Genomic DNA, 20,736 nt, shown 5'->3' with positions numbered 1-20,736 from the left:
TGTAATAACAAATAAAATATGTTAAATAACAAATAAAAATGTGTACACATTAAAAAACATTCACCAAAATTAAAATGGGAATAATTTGAAGTGTGCAAATGGTAACTGAGATGACAACTTTGATTTTTTAGTATTGTTCACTCTTTGGTATATGTTAATGAAATATCTGTACATTTAATTTATAAAATGTATCATTGCAAGAATTTTATTTTAACATTTTTGATTAATATCTAGTAAAAATGTATTATAATAAAATAATAAAATAATAAAATATCAAACAAAATAATAAATAATAATTATGGGGTATATATTATACCTCAAATATACAGAAACTTTAAACATTAATTTTTAAAAATACAAATATTAAGATATATATTGTTTAGTTTTATACAATATTAGTCCATTTATGACAAATAAGAAGTCATTGTACATAAATAAATGTAAAACACAGAATTCTACTGTTGGTGGTTAATGTAATGTACGACACTCATTATTCAAAAAATATATTAATGTTTTCAAAAATATTTTTTTTACATGGTTTTAAGTTATTACAAAACTAAAAATGGTAAAAAGTTGTTTCTTAACAACTAGAAACCATGCAATTTTTTTTCTAAAACATTTATACTTATTGAAATACAGTAGGATCTCGATAATCCGAACACAGGCTAATCCGAAAGATGCGGTAATCCGAACGGGCTTGGGAATTATCTTATCTTATCTAATATGTACATATGTATTTATAAATAATATTTTCCGGTAATACAATTTTTCGATTATGTTTATTATGATTATTAATATTTTTATATATTCATTGTCTTTTGAAATTATGAGTTTTTATATGATTAATAAAGATAAAAATAAAATTTCATAATTTAAATTACAATGAAATGATGTTTTTTCTAAGCCATAGGTAATCCGAACAAATCGCTAATCTGAACGACCCCTCTCCCCAATCTCGTTCGGATTATCGAGACCCTACTGTAATAAGTGTTTAATGATAAAAGAACCACTTGGTATACATATAGATTGCATGTAATATTGTACTAACGATTAAAGAACAGATAACAATAATTTTGGTAAATGATACAAATGAAAATTGTATTTTAAATATATTTTAATATGTTGTATTATATATACATTGTAGTTTGAATGACTTATGCATTATTTGTAATTTATTTATAACATAAAGAAATATTAAATTTAAATAATAATTCTTCATTAAAATAGTAAATATTTAAAAAAAATTCGGAACTGTTTACTTTATATTATCACCTTTAATGAGTTTAATTTTTTAATTTTATATAGTATATAAATTATTACAATTTAAGTGAAAGCTGATAAGACTCATGTATTTATTATGTACATATTCAAGCAATATACAAAATATGTTATTTTATACTTCTTATATTTATGTATAAATTTGATATTTATTTATTCAGATATATTTAATTTAGTTAACGAGGGTAAATTAATTAAATCCTTACAATTTTTATTTAATCTCTACAGTTTTTTAAAAGTATAATCATAAACAACTTTTAGTTTAAAACGTGGAAACTAGAACATTTCTTATTTTGAACAATTTGTTTGTGTTCAAAATGTAGTTGAAAATAATGGACCATATTAAATTACTAAAATTGCATTATAAGTAGCCCTTAACTGGTTTTGGTTATCACTCAAGCACAAAATCACAGTGCCATATGTATAGGTTAATATTATCTCACACAGCTATAAATTCACATTTAATTAATAGATTAGTGAGCTCTAGACAGTAGGTTGTATTCATGTTAGAACTCAAGAAAATATAAATTAAACTAATTGAATTAACTATTCAATATTTAAAAATATACAAATATATATTATTTGTAAAAACCTATTTTAATATTAAATAAAAAAAACAACCATTAATTATTTATTAAATAAAATAATGATTCAAAATGTGTACAAGTATTTATAAATTAAAATTTCTTTGTATTTTATGGGTTTTTTTATGGTTAAGAATATTATTTAGTGTCTATATACTGTCCCCGTCCCCAACAAAAATGCATTTTTGAATTGTTCTTTATAAGATGTTATTATTTCTACTGATTCACATATAGGTAGGCTCTAACCACCACAAAGTTTAGTGGTGAAAAATACAATTCTTCTGTGAGACAGAGTTATAAATACAATTATTTCCTTCATACTTTTGATGTTATTTAAAATAAATTTTTGTAAGATATTAATATTAATTAAATAGCCTATAGAATATTTTTAAATACAAACAATTATTGGTCCTTTACAATTAATATTTTTTTTACTCATAGTTAATATAACAAAATCATTGTAAACACATTTAATAACCAAAAAAACTATAATAGAAAATATTTTAAGGAATTATTATAAATGTTAAAATATAACTAAATTAAAAATTGATAAAATGTTCTGAATAAATTCAAATAGATATATCCAATAAGGAACTTTTAAATATATAAAACAATATTTATCATTTAAGTCTTTCATTATATTATCTAACACGACATATAAGCAATGTTTAATAAGAGCTCTTAAGCCTTTTTTTGTGATGCGAAACATGTACAAAAATTTGACTAGTTAAAAATAAAATGAAGTGTTAAGACAAAAATAATTTGAATTAACAATTTAAGGATAAATAACATTTAATATGATAATAAAACAATATAATAATTATTAACTCACAGTTATCAACTGGTATTTTGGTTGGTTGTATTTTGTTGTTGTTTTGCTACAGCCATTGCTTGTTTGATAGCTTCTTTATAACTACTTGTTTTCTTGTGTTTGTTAAATCGAGACTATAAACAAAATAATTTCTACTCAAAACTATTGAAAAAAACACATAATATTAAAAGTATCAAAAAATACTATACTCTAAAACAGTTCTTTTAAAAAGTTCAATAATCATTTAAACCACACTATTTTTCAGTAGGTAGGGTATTCGCAACGTTAACCTGGGTAGCATATAACTTTTACCAAGAGCCTGTTATAAGTTAAAAAAAATGTAGAGGAAATATTGTACCAAATACCATCCTTTCTTATGAATAGTTAAAAATTTTAATAACAAAAATAAATTTAAATTTATTATTTTCTGGTTATTTTAAAACACGGGCAATAAAGTTCTCTTAAAATATTTTTTCTGGACATTTGATATATAACAATTTCTGAGAAAGCAATTTTAGGTCAGTAGCAATGAGATTTTTTGTTGGTTATTGCCCCCTAAAAGAAAATCATAAATACACCACTATTATTTTATAAAGTAGTTACTAATTTAATAAATAAATATTTAAATATATAATTAAATAGTTTCTATGATTGAATTTTTTTTTATCAAAAAATCATAATATTACAATCTATACATTATATTTGTGCAATAGGTAATTGTTTATAACAGTTTAAAATAACAGGAAATTACAGAGTTGCAAGGTACTCAGTAGTACACCACCCGATAACTGGACAGTTATACAAATTATTCCAAAAGTAGATAATTGGTGAATTCAAATTTGTCAACAATTGTTTATCGACTCTGACAGTCTGCCTCTATCTATTCATTAATACCCTATTTAGGCATTTTAACACTATTCATTTTTCCATAATACCTAGGTACATCTTATTTTTATTATTTTTTACATACCTTGTAAAAATCTAAAAATGGATTAATCTGTTCGCAATTAAGAAAAGATGTAGTAGAAGAACCAAACCAAGTGACATTAACAAATGACCCATTTTCTTCACCATTACTTGTAGTAAAATTTGATACCTTAATAGTCAATATCAACAATTTTAATTTAAAACATAACAGTTAGTTACCAATATCTGCTTTTAAAATTATCATTTTACTGACTATACATACCTTTGCTGGCCACCAAGGAAATCCTTTTACTTTTCCCCAAACAACATCGCCTTCATGTAGAATTTTACCCGATTTCAATACAAAAAAAGAATTAGAGTCTGATGTCTCTGTCTGAGGCATTACAAGTTCAGGTGAACTATTTGATTCAATATCATCATCAGAGTGTTCGCCATTTACGTTATTAATTGATTCAGAACTATTAGTTTCTTTTCTTGTACAATATTCCTCTTTAGAATTAAAATTATTTAAATTTATTGAGAAATTATTCATTTCTAATTCATCCTCTTGTTCTTTATGTCTTTTCTTATGTTTTTTTCTTTTTTCTCCATCTTGTCTTCTACGCTTTGCCCTTTTACGTAAAAGTTTATCTGGTTCACTATCTCCATCAGCTTGACGAGATGGTATTTCCATAACTGTACCTTCACCTTGAGATCCAAATGTTATTTTTATGATTGGTGTTTTTTTAGTTTCTTCAAATGCTGTTTCATCCCATAGATCTTCCATTGATCCAATGCTAGGTTTTTTTCGTAACACCATTTTTTCTTCAATATCACAGTCATCTTCACAGTCTTTTTTGTTACCTACCCATTGATCTAGTTCAGTGAATGTTGAATAATTATTAAGTGCCTCTTTTATTTCTCTTGATTTAATTTTAACAAGTTTAGGTATTAGGGTACGGCACATAGATTTAACTTGAGATACAGTCGATACAGAATCTGATGATTTTATAGGAAAATCTGGAACAGGTCCATGACTCCGTAATAATCTCTTTTCTCCATTATTTTCAGGAATTTTACTAATTTCATTTTTGACAAGATCTTTGGAGGTTTCAACATTGCCTGAATTTTCAGTACAGTTTGATTTACATTTTGAACATAGAACTTCACGAGGTCTTAGACGGACAGTCATGGGTTTTCTCACTTTTTTAGTTTTACTAGGAATTTTTTTTGATGTGTTTGGGGTGTTTTGAAAATAAGTAAAACGTTGACTTACAGAATATAAAATGTCATTATCAGATTCAGTCTTTAAATTTCTGGGCGATAGTGGAGGTTTTGTCATAGGAACACTTCCACATGGAAAACGTCTAAAAGTTCGCACAAATGTATTTATAATTTTATTTATAATACACAAATCTTACCTTTTGACATTGTTCAACAGTATGCCTTGGTAAACAGACCCATTTATGGCAGTATATGACACTACAATCATATCCGGCGTAACACTCTCGACCACCACCTGTATGACAGCATTCTCGAGGACCCCAATATTTGTATCCATCTGTAGTTAGCATTTGACTTCTAAGGAATCACACAATTACAAAAAGAAAACATTAAATTTTTTTATTATGCATTTATATAATTTAAAATAAAACTGCATAACATTTAGCATGCGTATGGAAAAAAAAACTCACAAATATTATGACTGTAACATATACAGTAAACAATTAAATATTCTTACAATTGATATTTAAGTATTTAACCTAATACGTATATAATTAAATAGGTAAATAATAAGTATGAAAAAAATAATCTTATTAAAATGTTTAGTAAAAACTAAAAGGCTAAATGATGAAAGGCAAAAAGTGGTACACTATTACAGGAGACGTGGGGTGGAGCTTTGATAAGGATCATGATTACGCGACACCAAAGAGATTTTACAAATTAACAATTTAATTAGCAGACAGCCATAGGATAATATCGTTTTTTAATTTAACTATGAACATATCGGGTACAAATATTTTATTTTTTACACATTCATATTTCATAGTCATATTCATATTTCCAATTGTAGGTATTGCAGTGTAAATATGTTTACAAATTCACTAAAAATTCATTAAAATGTATGTTTTACTTAAATAGTTAAATTTTATTGCTATAAGTAGTATGTTTACTTTTTTTTAGCGTGGAAATGAATGTATTGTATTTACTATTTACAATGATGTGTGTTTTTTATCAGTCATCAACATCTGAGGTAGTAAAAATGCTCTGATTTCCGACATCAGTATCTTATATTCTCATCTGTTAGAAAAGTGAATCTAGTTGGTTGCATTCGGGAGGTCAATATTGAAAATTCTGAGAAGTTTTCGGAAGCGCCGAGAAAATAATTAACAAATTTACAGAATTTTGTCAACATTTGAAATTTAAATAACGCACTCGAAAAATTTCTTAAGGCTATAAGAAGCTCAAAAAGAAAATTTTACCATGTATAGAAAATACTTATATAAATATTGGGTCAAAATTTTAATTGTCCACATTTATTAGTTTTAGAGGTACCTACGCCACTAAAATAAAATCGAATTTAAGCGGATTGGTTTTGCTTAAGAATTCCCAATTTTGGCTTTTTTTATTGTTTTCTAAACCAACTAATTTCTTGTTTACGTCTCCATTAGTAATTTTCCCTCTATTTTTGATAAAACTCACTGTCACAATAGTTACCTATATCCAAACCACACCACGCCATATTTTCATAAGCGGTTCAATAACAGGAAAAACAAACAAAAAATTAAGTAAAAACCCGGAATTTTTACCCAAAACCAATTTTTGAAAAAAATCAATTTTGGTTTTTAGTGTACCTCTACAAAAAATAACCATAGGTAGGTACCTACATGCAAATTTCACTGATTGTTTGTGTCAGCATGTTCTATACACCCTACAATTTCCAAAATATTTTGACTCGTGTTAAACTATTTATACTTTATAGCCTTATAGGCATATGACATTTTCGATTATTATTTGTTTTTTTTAAATGTCAATAAAAAGATTTAAAATGTAATACAAGATTCCTCGTAAGTTTTTGTTGGTGGAAATTAAAAAAAAATTGAGAGTATATCCACAAAAATTTTTTATGAGCATTTGAATTTAAAAGTTTTTTAGCAAATTATTTTGAGTTAGAAATTCACAAAAAATTTTCTTTTTATATCCAAGGTTTAAAAATGTAATGCATGATTCCTTATAAGTTTGTCTACCTTCATAAAAAAAAAAATGTCTACTAAATTACTATAGTCAAATTAAATTTTTATGAGCTTTTAAAGATGACATTTTTACAACCTTAGATATTCACTCGATTTCTCATATAGCGGTTTTCTTATTTTGTTGTAATTAAAAGACGAATATAACTAGACGATTTTAGTTTCATTCCAAAACTGCCCGATTTTACATAAGTATATATATATTTTTCCAGCATCACTGATACTTTAAGAATAATATTACGAATAATGTTAATTCAACTTACCGTCTACCGTATTAATAATAACTAATAACTAATATAAGTAATAACAAAATAAAATATCCTAGACTGACATACCGTCTCCGCACAGAATCGATTTTCGTGTACAATGATATTATATCATTGAATTCAAATTTATTACCATCCATTACAGCAACCTTCTAGACACCTAACATCCACTTTTCCCGCTTTTTTTGTTCTGTTATTTTTTTTGCCAATCTTATTTTTACAGGGAATTGAGACTTGACATTTGTGTTACTACGTATACAATTTGTCCTCAGGGGAAGTGACCGCGGCTGCCGTAAAATGATAGTATACCTTATGTTATAAAAAAAAACTCAGCTTATGTGTTAGGGTGGTTGGGAAGGTAGAAGTAAAAAAAAAAATGGCAAACATTAGAATTTTTTTAATAACTTACTTTTTTTTTATAATAAGTAATTACTATATACTATATAGGTACCAAGGAGGGACTTGGTACCTACTTTAATTTATGCGTTTTGTTAATCTACAACAAAAAATGTGGTATTCAAAAAAAAAAATAATTAAAAATATGTTATAAAAATGAAATAAAGTAAAAATAAAATAAGGTAAATTTAAAACAAATTAAAATAAACGTCATAATTCGAAATTATTTTTTAATTTTTTAATCACACATTCTTCAAAATTAATTTTTTTATCAACTCGAATGTATTCAGTTCCATCTACTATTTTTGATACAACCCAGTGGGGTACTTTTTTTTGAAGAAGATTTAAGTGAGCTTCCCATTCATCTGGAATAAAAATAAATAATTATATAAAAAATTAAATAACAGAGAAAATATTATTACAGTCTGTCATAGCCTCGGGATAACTTTGCTTTAATTGATCAATAACTTTTTTTAATGGCATAACATTTCTTTGAAGTTGTACAAAGTAAGTACGCATTCTTCGAGCAATATCTGGTAATCTAATCATCATTTTATAATTACTTAATTGACAGTTTGATCTCATCATTAATCCTCTTGCTTTTTCAATTTGCTTGGACTGGATCTAAACATAATTACTTAAATAGATAAAATACTGATAAAAAATAAATAAATACACTTTACCTTAATTAAAAATAGTTTGGGAATATTTAGTGTCCCCTTTAAAGTGTTTTTTGCATCTTCTGCAGGTAATTTTAATTCAATTAAGCTGTTATGGTTTTCATTCGTTATTGGAGTAGGGGCTCGATTTAAACAATTATTGTAAATAAACAATGCATGCATTTGATCTAAAAAAAGGTCAATAAAAAGAGGTACCTATGCAATATATTTTTTTTATTATTTGTACCCAATATATCTTTTGCAGTTGGTATTTTTGACTTGTCAATTTCAATCTTAGGCAATGGTGATGGATTGATATTTGGCACGGATTCAACATCAAACTCAGGGTGCCATCTGATAATTTTATCTTCATCAATTAAGATAGGAGGGATTAATTTATTCAAATATTCCTTGAAGAATAAAAAATGATTCTCTTAAATTAAGAAAATTATTCCTTTATTAAATTAATATTTTACTTACTGCATGGTGTACTTTCATAATGTTTATTAATGCATTCAAAAATGTATTTTTTCTCTGAATTGTTATTTGTATTAGATCAATGTTATCTTTGTGTGCCAAACCTAATTAATATAAACATTGTTCAATATTCATAAGATATACATCATAAAAAAGTAGAACTACCATAAACTGGAGCTATTACTAAATCAATACTAAATTTATCTTTTGATGATTTCACTAAGGAAAACTGGAAAAATTCAGGAACAATGGTTTTAATTTGAGCCAAATGTAATTCAGTAAAATTCCTGGAAAATAATGTTGAATAATTATTATTTACTTAATATTTATAGACAATAATTTAAAATAACTGGACTGACTCCATAAACCAATATATATTTGACACTGCATAATTATATTATTATTATAATTATAAAAAATTTTATTTTATTACATTTTATACACAGTGTCATCCCAATTTAAAGTAACACTAAATATTTTGGACGGAAGAACTTGTATTGAAACAAATTTTGGAGGGAACCTAGGAAGTACTGAAATACATATTTTGTGACATTTTAAAATTTCTATAATATATATATATATATATTTAAATAACTGTATAATAAAATATATATATTTTTTAAAAATGGCAGATTACAATATTACCAATATTGATTTATCAGATATTAGAATAATAGAATGTATGATATCGGTCCAGTTTAAAATAAAAGTATATTTGAACAATGACCATTACTTTCTAGTAATTTGCTGAATATTTTGTTTGAGTTTATAAAATGTTATTTTTTCTTTTCTTGAAAATGTCATAGATAACACTGTGTCCATAACTTTAAACAATTCATTCAAAATTCGAAATTTCAATGGCAAAGGTAAGGATTTAGAATCTGTTAATGCAGAATACTGTCGTAATGGTGAAATAGTCATGACAGATCCAACATCATTAAGTAATATTTTAGTCAGTTTTGGTTGAAGGTCCATCATTACTCTTCTAGGACTAGGAAATAATGATGTCGGTTTTAATTGAGAATATTTTACTGGACTAGTGCTAATCTTGAAATTGTCTGACTCAGACAAAGCTGAACAATTTTCTTTAGTTGTTTCAACTTTAGATGTTGTAGACTTAAGATTCTTTTGACATTGTTCTACCAAGTTAAGCTTTTCTTGAAGTTTTTTAATGTTTTGCTTACAACAAACAATTTTATTAAATTCACTCAAATCCAAAATCTAAAAAATAATAATACAAATAATAATTAATGCAGTTGATCAGACAACTAACAGAATTACCAAAGTACTTTTTATATGTACATTTGATTATTTATTTATATCTTTGAAATATTTATAGAATTTTTATAAAATTCTAAATTTTCAAGACATTTAAGTGTCATTAAATAACATCACCAAATTGATGACTTATAATTTTTAAATTGTGACCTATGGGTTACCTTTATTTGTTTGCTGGGTGTTACCAGTAGCTAGGTAACCTCTATAATCGTAAGACACATTGTTAATTATTATTTATGTAACATAATATCAAACCTACTCATTGTACAAAATTGAAAAGATTGTAGATTTACTTCGAAAAAATTTAAAAATATCCTTTATTTGTAAATATCCATTTTCTGTTTCCAAAATTAATTTCTTAAAATAAGTTATAGACATCAGACCAAATATAATCAAATATTATCAATAATTATTTCAATATCAAATTAATACTAACCCATCATACCTACACAGTTTTATTATTAGTCCCTTAATTCTTTTTTGACTTAAACAAAATCAATATGTCTCGTCCCATTAACTCTCACCAATACAGAATAGTGAGTACCTATACTAAGTCAGTACCTAGGTAATAAAATGTCAAATAATACTATAAACCATGCCAACTCAACCAAGTCATTTCAAAAAATAATATATTACTTGTCTATAATAGATCTATTACATTTTTTCACTGAAAAAAACAAACATATGGTTTCTCTGGAAATACAATTCTCAGAACTTTCAACTTCCAGAAAATTAATGTATAATATGTTTATACTAGATATAACTTTATATGAAAACAATTTAAATTGAGGGACACCTGTGAGTAGGTACTGTTATTGACCCAGTCGAATTAACAGAGCCAAATTTTGATTATCAACTTAGAAAATGTAACATAATGTCCAAACATTGTATAATTGTATACTTATACCTAGTAATTAAATACAGGTTAAGAAATGTTAAATAACAATATGATAACAAACAAGAAATATAATAATATTTAGCAGAGATTATTGTTATGGCACTTATCTTGTATACAATTTCTTTTCCGCCATACACTTTTGTAAACAATAATAACTTTGCGTTCAATTCGTTATACTCAGTTTTACAAAAATATGTACTGTTAGCATTTTTTGTTGTTAAAGACTAAGTATTTACTAAATTATGCTTTAAACAAATTGTAATCATCATAATATGCGGTGCACATATTTATTTAGATGCTTTTCTTATTTATAACAATATCAAACATTTATTTTAGGTGTAATTAATGAATTAAGTAATAATATAATAAAATATTAATACTTATTTATTGATAATTCTAATTTATAATAAATACATTAAAAAAAATGTATAGATGTACAGAAATGAGTACCTACTGATATACTTACTTGTCGTAATTGGGCCTTAGTAGATGGTGATTGCTCAGGAGTTATAAATCGTTCAGGGTTAACATCATTTTTTTTTTCTTCTTCACTTAAAAAGTTATTAGTAACTGCATTAGAAACATCAATTGTATCTTTAAGTCTTACACAATTTTCAACCTAAAAGTAATAAAATCAAAATATTTATAAATATATTTTATATTAATTATCATATTATTTATTTTATTTTAATCTATTTATTTAATGTTTCTGTTGCCTTCTCATGTACCTATTATAAATATTTTTTTATCATATAAATAAAATTTGTACGCACAGTATCAATTAGCTTGGATAATCAAGATTCTATTGTACTTACATTGTTTTATGCTTCACAAAATAATAAAACTTTTAATTTGTCATAAATATGTCTTGTTGAGGCATATATTTAGTAATATACATGATAATAAATAAATGAATAGACTAAAATAGTTTATCATACAAATAATACATTTTTAATTTAAGACATGTATACAATATCAATGGTTGAATTGGAGGACTGCACATTTTTATTAAAGAATTAATTTTGTTTTTTTATAGGAAAAATAAAGTTTTTAATTTTATTGTACAATTTCAATATATATTTGTTTTTTACTTAAAACTTAAATATTGGAATACACAATAATACTTATTTACAGTACACTTTATTCATATAGAGCCTGTATGTATTAATATTATAGACAATAGTTTAGTTGGCATTGTCTCTGCCCCAATAATTTAAAAGTAGTTGAAAAACGTATGAAATACGTAGGTATAATACTGTAGGTAAGCTTTTTGATTTTCTTAATAAATTACACAATTTTAAATTTAAACAATATTAAGACTCTGAACTAATGACTAAGGCAAATTAACTAAGAATGTTGATTTACAAAAGAGCCTAGGAAAAAAATTAATTTTCAAACAAACTATATGTTAAATTGTGGTTTCTACCAAATTATAATGTGTTAATAAAAAGGAAACTACACTAGGTACTCTTTTTACATGAAGGCAATTTATACACTTAGAAAGAATGACCTTTACTCAAGTATTGAATTTGCCTATTGGACATTTGTCTCTACAACAACCACTATCCAACATTAGCACTTCACCAAATATTTGTTTTCTTGTTTATAAAGAATGAATAATTTTTTACGATAAACTATATACCAAAAAGAAGACTAAATTCATTGGCCATATTACCAAAATTACCATCGTCATAAGATCATAAAAATATAATTAATGACTTGCAAGAATCAAATCTAGAAAAAAACACATCTAAAAAAACTAGCTATCTGACTATGAATAGTTTAAGCATTACAAGTTTACTAACTATTGTTTGATGCTTAAATGTTTTCCATGTGTTCTAATTATTTAAAACACGATACCATTAGCTTAAACTTCTATTTGATAAAAATAAATGGTACATATATTTGAATTGAAATATTTTTAAAAATATTATTTGTATGAAAAAGTAAAGAAGCACAAAATATTGAGAAAATATTTTTATGTCAAGATATTTTGTTGCACAGAAGTGATTTTTTTTAGTAGGTATAGGATAAAAATATTCACCTGTCAAGATGTAATAACAGAAAAAAAATTGATATGAATGCTTAGCCAATGGGAATCCTTGTATCTTTAAATATTATTTTCAACTAACCTTTTGTTTTTTAATGCTTTGGAGTACAAAACCATCAGATGATAATTTTATACTAAGTTTGTTAATTCCAACAGTAGAATTCATCAGTTCTTTTTTACATAAGCTATGATCGTTAACAGGCCGTTTTTTGTTCTTGATGAAATCATCTAATGTTTTTTGCTCAGTTTCCATGTTTTTTTAAATAAAACAAAATTATTTGAAAATATCTTTAATGTAAAATAATTGATAAATTAATAAAAGTAAAAATTATTTAATTTACACATTGTATACAATTATAAGCAACATATTTTGAATAAAATTACCTAAGTATTTATTATTAAAAAATAGTAAGTTCCTATGTAAGTAACAGTTATTAACATAGAAATTTAGGAGCATGCGAATGCTACACTAAAGTAAGTACCTTGTACCTAGGTACCTAGTAGACTAATCATCTGCAACTGTTCAGTAACAATGTCTATAAACAACGAACACTGAGCACGGAACATTAGACATAGCTGTTAGTAGTGGTGTGACAAGTCATTTTACAACAATGAGCCCACTGCAGTGCAAAAAATTATTTTTATTCATCCACCTACAAAAAAAATGTTATCGCTTTGCTAGAAAAATGGAAGATACTTACATTGTTACAATTTAATAATAGATAAATATGACAAAATTCTTAAGTTTATTTTTCAATACCTACCAACTTATTTTCAATAAGAATAATTTATTTGTACTTAAAAATTTTAATTTGATATGTTGCCTGAGACTTGACTTCAATGATAAGTTATTGCATGCAAAAAATGGTACTGAGTGGAGATGGTACACCTACCCATTAAATATTAATAAATATGTTTTGAGATATACATAATACATATTATAGGTATTTATTTTGTTATCTTAATAAATTATTCTACTACTGTTAGTAATAGCATTGAGACATTGAGTATCGACTCAATGGTAATACCTATATAGGTACCTACCAGCTATATGTAGGTTGAATTAATTTTTGTCAAAAACATTACATTTATTATATTATTAATTATTTGAATAGTATATATTTATATCCTATATACCTACTACCTATATTATAAATTATAATTATATATATTTTATATCATTGTAATTATCTTTTGAGTCAATATATTGGTAGCAACTTGCCATAGGAATGGTGTGAATATAGGTATAAGATTGCACAACTCAGGGATCAAGATTCATAAGTCATAACCAAATAAACTATACCCATTAGCCATAACCCACTCACCACCAACTAAATTTAATAGGACCAATGTAATATTTTTAGGTTCTCTATAAGCTACATTTTTCATGTACCTACTATTATATAATGAAGAATAGACTTATACACTTATTCTTAACTCGAATGACATCTTCTGTTATGATAAACCCTGTCAAACTTGAAGAAAATTGTACGATCATTATTGTATCATTATGTAAAATACCTTACTTTTTAAGAATTTCCAGGTTATACTTCGATATGTCGATAGGCGTCTATTTATTTATCTAGAGCGCGATTAAACCATATTATAGTTACTATAGTTAGCCATGCCCATAGCCCATAGGACGTTTGGTCCCCGGCATATTTTGATCATAGGACATTTGGTTCTCGAGGTTTTTAAATAATTATTATTATAACGGATGTTGTAGTACTAAAAAAAAATAAAATTGATTGCAGTATTGCACTAAAAAATTGCTAAAAATCGTACCAAAAAAATAACAACGTTTTTTTAGAAATGTTTTACATTTATAGGTACTGTTATAAATTATAATTTAAATTCTACAAAAAAATATATAAATAACTGTATATATTATACATCATTATTCATTAGTTCACTATATAATCATGTCATCGTCATAAATTCATTTTATACATCATTGCATTGCACTGCCTATAAGTGTTTGTTTTAAAACTATTGAAGTAGAACCCTCTTCGATTTGGAGCTAGTAAGTTCTTTTACCTCGAAAAACTTCGTTCTACATCGGTTGGTGTAAGCGGAGTGTATTTAAAATAAGCTAAATCGCTTACTGTCAAGTCTTCGGCCTTCGGGTAAACCCTCTAACAGTTTTCTATGTCTAGTGAGTAAGTATATCATTGATTTTAATAATGGTGACAAATCCGGTATTCTTTTCAATAACATTTTTAAACTTTTCATGGATTGAAATCCCGATTTCACAAAATACCTACATTGTCTAAATTATTTTGAACATTTTTAATTATTCTAATGGCTTCAACTATCGAAAGTCCTTGATTTTCTTATTTTAAAATCGCGTTCGGCAAAAATCCGTAATTCGAGTGAATAAATACTAAAGTTGAATTCTGGTTAAAAATATTTTGTGATACTTTTATTGATCGTCAGGATCAAATTCTTGCACTACACTTTTCACTTCATTCAAATATTTACAATAGTATGATGCAGCCTCAAGCCACGTACCCTATAGTGTGTGATTATAGGTTGTGCCGATAATGGTGTACCTGGTGCTTCATTTTAAAAAAATAGTTCGGCTTGGTGCTTTTAAAAATATTTGTTTAATTTTAGCAATGAGTTTGTCTACTTCAGGAAATTTTCCGCGTATGACTTCTGCAACTCGATGCATGCCATGGGCCAAACATGTGACATGAATGATGAATCAATGAATCATTTTTGAATAGAGCGCTTTAATTATAGTCTCTGCTTTCGCCATACACTGAGCTGCGTCACTATAAGAAACAGAAAAACGTCATCACAATGAATACCGTCCGGTCAAAGAAGGAACATAGATTTATTGAATAATTTGGTTATGGTTGAAAAGATTTGCTTTATCGAGAATTTCTGTATTTAATAAATACACTTTTCCTGGTTGGTCAGTTTGGAGTGTTCCGATCACAACGTTAGCCACATCTCTTCCAATAACATCTGTGGCCTTGTCTATTCAGACCCAAATTTTATTTCCCTTTATATTGTCTCTTATTTTATTTAATGTATCTGAGTACACTTCGTTCATGTAATTTACCTACCCACTTGATATTATCGAAATAAAGATAAGATACCATTTACCTATTACTATATATTATAGTAGTAATTGCCGCTCTCTAGGTTCACGTAGCTCTATAGGTACGCGGAAATATCCTCTAATTCTTCAAATGATTTAGAAGAATTGGATAGTGATATTCCGGGGAATAGTAAGTTCCTACACGAGAGTAGCAGGTAAACAATTACATATGTTAGTTCCTACACGGGCATATGTAAGTTCCTACAGGGTAAAAACCAGGTACCTATGTTAGTTCCTACACGGCGGAAAAAGGTACGTATGTAAGTTCCTACACGGTAAAAACCAGGTACCTATGTTAGTTCCTACACGGCGGAAAAAGGTACATATGTAAGTGTACCTATATGTGTATATATGTGTAAATATGTATATACGAATAAATATATGATGATTATATATTATATAATACAAATCGCATAACACATTTTCACAAATAAGCATATAATAATTAGATTTTTTATTGAAACTTTATACGCTGGTTAGCTATTTAGTATAGGTAACTACATTCAAATATACTTATAAATAATACTTATAAATGTATAATATACGAAATCACTGGAAAATACGACAAGCTACAAGCTGATAATATTATCCCCTATACCGACTCGACGTAAGGAAAAAGATAAAATATCTTATTATCTATATTTTTGACATACAAAATATTTATGACTTTTCATCATCGATAAAAATGATACAGAACTTGATTTTGATTTGATAATCTTAAAATTAGTTATAAGTCTTATAACTATACACAGTAAAATGTACATGTAGTTATTTCTCTTAAAAGTTTTGTTAGTATTGTTCGAAACATCTGAGTGTCCGTACATATCCGTTTATACCAATCATATACAGTTATACAAATTCACAATGAGCGAGAATGTATCATTCATGTTGAGTGAAAAAGGCAAACAACTACTAGTTTTGAATAATTTTAAATTTTTTAAGCATCATACATCTAAAAAAAATGAAATTACGTGGCGTTGTGTAATAAATAAGTGTAGTGCAAAAGTTTATACTTTGGGTCAAAATGCCCAATTAATTAATACAGATAAATCGTGTTTTGATCACCGCCATGCAAGTGATAGCACTTTAAATCGGCAACAAATAAGCAATGCTTGCAAAAGAAAAGCTGTAGACTCTATAGTTGAAAAACCGTCAAAAATAATACGAAAAGAAGTATCAAATTATGCTAACGAAGGAGATTTGATTGCACCCGACTTAAAACTCATAGCAAGGAATATCCATAATGCAAGGATGCATTGTTTCCCCAAACTGCCAACATCAAGAAAAGAAGTGCACGAAATATTAAGTTTATTAGACATAAAAACAAATAGAGGTGAGTTATTTTTATATGAAAATGATGCGCTAAATGAAATAGTTATTTTTTCATGTAAAACAAATATAGATTTGTTAAAAGAATTAGATGTTTTATATATGGATGGTACTTTTAACTATAGTGATAAATATTATACGCAACTATACACGATTCATGGCATTAAAAATGGAGTGTACATTCCGTTAATGTTTTGTTTATTGCCAAATAAAGAAAAAAAGACTTACGTTGCATTATTGAAAACGATAAAAATAGCTGGAGTAATACCTAAAAAAATTATTTTAGATTTTGAAATAGCAATGCATCAAGCAGTTTTTGAAATTTTTCCGGAAACAGAGGTGTTTGGATGTCGTTTTCATTTGGGCCAAGCTTGGTACCGCAAAATTCAAAATTTAGGTTACGCACCACAATTTAATTCTGCAAATGACGATGTAGGAAAATGGTTAGTACATATTTTTGGACTTCCTTTTCTCAATCCAGAGGAAGTGGCAGAATGTTTTACAGAATATTTTATGGCAGACAAACCTGAAAATCTAGCTATAACCGAATTTTGTGATTATTTGGTAGACAATTATATATCAAATGAATCAATTTTTCCTCCGAAAATGTGGGCGCGGCAATATTCAGAGTCCATACGACAAACGCTTGTGAAAGTTTTCATTCTGATTTTAACTCTAATTTTTATCACCAACATCCAAATATTTTTAAAATTATTGAAATTCTCAAACTTTTTCAAGTAAATACGTATATAAAAATAAGAACTGCAATTAATAACCCAAAACCAAAAATCAGTAAAAAATACGCTGAAAAAGAAGATTTTATAAATAAAAAATTTCAGATTATAGAACAAGCAAAATAAATAAATACGATTATGTTAAATTATTAAGTTATAGAAATAAACCTCATAAAATATAAGTTTTCATTTTTATTATATTTTTTACTTTTTATATTATATTATATTATATGAAAAATTAAAATGCATTATACGATTTTTATTATATTTTTTACTCATCATATTATATTTATTTGTGACGATGCGTTATGCGATTTTTTTTTTGATTTTTTTACTCTTTATATTATAATATATTCAATTATGAAAAATTAAAATGCATTATACGATTTTTATTATATTTTTTACTCATCATATTATATTTATTCGTATATACATCGTATATACATATTTACACCTTTTTTCCACAGTGTAAGAACTAACATATGTACCTGGATATTACCGTATAGGAACTTACATGCGTATCTTTTTCCGCCATGTAGGAACTAACATAGGTACCTGGTTTTTACCGTGTAGGAACTTACATACGTACCTTTTTCCGCCGTGTAGGAACTAACGTGTGTATTTTTTTTACCTACTACTGTCGTGTAGGAACTTACATTCGCCCGATATTCCTACACACAGTTTTTAATGACTCAAAGATACACAACACAAATGAATACAATTCTTGTATTGAAAATATTTGCCGGAAGAATTAATGGTAAGGCAGGAATCATTTTTACAACTTCTCGAGGGCGGACTGGGTCAATATTTCAGGTAGGGGATTTTTTCCAACGCTAAAAATTAATAGGTGACAAATAGTTTGGTAAGTATATTAAAAAAACAATAATGATAAAAAATCTTTCCTATTTAAAAAGTATATTCAACATTTTATACGCTTCCAAAATTGTCATTAGTTATAGTATTTCGTAACCGAATTTTTATGATTATTATAATGTTGAAAATGGCCTTTCACTTATGTTACCGGACACCGGTAGAGTTAAAAGAAAATTATTGTAAGCCAAAGATTAATTTGTATATGCATTACGGCTAGCTACACAAATTGTATAAAACTAATAGTCTTAAACAGCAACAAGCACAATTGTTCAGGTTTTACAGATCATATAGTATAATCCGATAGTTTCTTGGTATTCATCGTGATTGACGTGATTCATCGAAGGAATCGAAATTTTCAAAATCATATCTTATCTTCAACTGTGAGTTAAAATGATTTTTTTAAGTCTTCTCAATTTTATTATTACCAAAACTTACTAATTTATTCTTCTCTTAACTTTTGATGGAGTTCTCCCAAACTATCATTAGTTGTCAGGGCTGTTTTTGATAAATCATGATTAGAGCTATTGAAATTGATTGGGGATCATGATTTAATCTAGTATCTTAAATCATGCTGGGGATAGATGCTATAATATATGCATTTATGTTTCGTACAACGGCACATCGTATAAATTGTTTGAACAAAATACGAGTATAGCTTTAAGACCTAAAAATAGGCTTTTTATAAAGAATAGGTACACAACACCCGAGTACTCGATCACTCCATAATACTTAAATATTATTATTATTGTTTGATATTAAGCCGAATACGCATTTGTAACATTTGCTTTACCTAGGTACCTAAAATCGAATGAACTGATAAGGTAATACGTCTATAATTCTATTTGCACCATGTTTATTATTTTTTTGTTATTTCATATACTATAATGCCAGGTTGGGTGAAAAATATATTATAAATATAAAATATGTCCAATAAAATATGATGGGCCACTAAATCATGTTTAAGGGCTGATTTCACCAACACAGTTAATCACGGTTAACGCTTAATCGGCTGATAACAGATATTTAACCGGCCAAATTCGGCCGATTAACTCCGCGGTTAACTTTAATCGTGATTAACTGTGTTGGTGAAATCGGCCCTAAAGGACCTTTAGCTCACTATTGCAGGCGCGGATCCAAGGGGGGGCCAAGGGGCCATGCCCCCCCCGTAGACTCACGCTTAAATGGACTTGCATTACTTGCATTTTTATTAGACTTATAGGCTGAAATTTTATTTAAGATGCCCCCCCCCCCCCCGTAAATACGTTCTAGATCCGCGCCTGCACTATTGATTCGTTTAATGTGCAGTGATTGTTCCTGCCACCAGGCATATATATTTTAATCCCTAACATATTATCAGGCCATTTAAACTATTATTAAAACGAGCCACCAGAATTTATACCGGGGTCTTGCTAGGTCAATCTGCCCCTGCTGCAGCTGAGCCCCTCTAAATTTTAGATTCTGAGAGGAGTAATGAAAGTTATTGATTTTACAATGATGTGTGTGTGTGTGTGTTTTTTTTTATCTCTTCTTGCACGGTAAGTAGTTGAAATATTGCTTCGATTTTCAACTTCAGAAACTTTTCCGACGGGAAAGTGAATGAAGTCGGTGAATTCGGGAAGTAAACATTTAAAATTCTCAATAGTTTTCAAAAGTCCTGGTAATAACAAATTATGAAGAGCTATTTTTTGGCATATGAAATTTGCGATTTTTATTACCTAGTTTTTTCTTAAAATTACTATTATCAATAAATATTTTTCGCTATCAAAAAACTTGAAAATGTAATACAAGGTTCCTATCGTAGTTTGTTGTAGTGGAAATTGAAAAAAGTCGATCGTGA

General features: G+C 27.0%; 2 protein-coding genes across 2 annotated transcripts; both read right to left on the bottom strand.

Annotated features, from left to right (window-relative positions):
• On the bottom strand, positions 1 to 5,471 carry LOC111033956 (PWWP domain-containing protein 2A-like). Its single transcript, XM_022314933.1, has 6 exons — positions 5,274 to 5,471; positions 5,001 to 5,160; positions 3,863 to 4,946; positions 3,644 to 3,769; positions 2,695 to 2,807; positions 1 to 166 (listed from the first exon to the last, which is right to left on the bottom strand). Exons 2-5 carry the CDS (start codon positions 5,138 to 5,140, stop codon positions 2,700 to 2,702), a joined length of 1,458 nt encoding a protein of 485 aa, XP_022170625.1. The 5' UTR covers positions 5,141 to 5,160; positions 5,274 to 5,471; the 3' UTR covers positions 1 to 166; positions 2,695 to 2,699.
• A 2,231-nt stretch (positions 5,472 to 7,702) lies between these two features.
• LOC111033958 (DNA replication factor Cdt1-like) lies at positions 7,703 to 13,107 on the bottom strand. Its single transcript, XM_022314935.1, has 9 exons — positions 12,937 to 13,107; positions 11,271 to 11,423; positions 9,362 to 9,849; positions 8,794 to 8,915; positions 8,632 to 8,732; positions 8,399 to 8,561; positions 8,176 to 8,339; positions 7,915 to 8,116; positions 7,703 to 7,857 (listed from the first exon to the last, which is right to left on the bottom strand). Exons 1-9 carry the CDS (start codon positions 13,105 to 13,107, stop codon positions 7,703 to 7,705), a joined length of 1,719 nt encoding a protein of 572 aa, XP_022170627.1.
• Between the last annotated feature and the right edge of the window lie 7,629 nt (positions 13,108 to 20,736).

The sequence above is a fragment of the Myzus persicae genome, unplaced genomic scaffold, assembly GCF_001856785.1.
Source record: "Myzus persicae strain clone G006 unplaced genomic scaffold, MPER_G0061.0, whole genome shotgun sequence".
NCBI classification, from domain to species: domain Eukaryota; kingdom Metazoa; phylum Arthropoda; class Insecta; order Hemiptera; family Aphididae; genus Myzus; species Myzus persicae.
This window is presented reverse-complemented; position numbering and strand designations above follow the sequence as displayed.

What these genes read in the sequence shown, in the direction of transcription:
- LOC111033956 (XM_022314933.1), bottom strand. Translation starts at nt 5,140, where the DNA reads ATGGATACAAATATTGGGGTCCTCGAGAATGCTGTCATACAGGTGGTG. An exon ending in CTGTTGAACAATGTCAAAAG is followed by an intron (nt 4,947 to 5,000) that starts GTAAGATTTGTG and finishes GCGAACTTTTAG; the next exon opens with ACGTTTTCCATGTGGAAGTG. An exon ending in CATTTTTAGATTTTTACAAG is followed by an intron (nt 2,808 to 3,643) that starts GTATGTAAAAAA and finishes TTTTGTTTATAG; the next exon opens with TCTCGATTTAACAAACACAA.
- LOC111033958 (XM_022314935.1), bottom strand. Translation starts at nt 13,107, where the DNA reads ATGGAAACTGAGCAAAAAACATTAGATGATTTCATCAAGAACAAAAAA. An exon ending in TTATGAAAGTACACCATGCA is followed by an intron (nt 8,562 to 8,631) that starts GTAAGTAAAATA and finishes TTATTCTTCAAG; the next exon opens with GAATATTTGAATAAATTAAT. An exon ending in AACTGCAAAAGATATATTGG is followed by an intron (nt 8,340 to 8,398) that starts GTACAAATAATA and finishes ACCTTTTTTTAG; the next exon opens with ATCAAATGCATGCATTGTTT.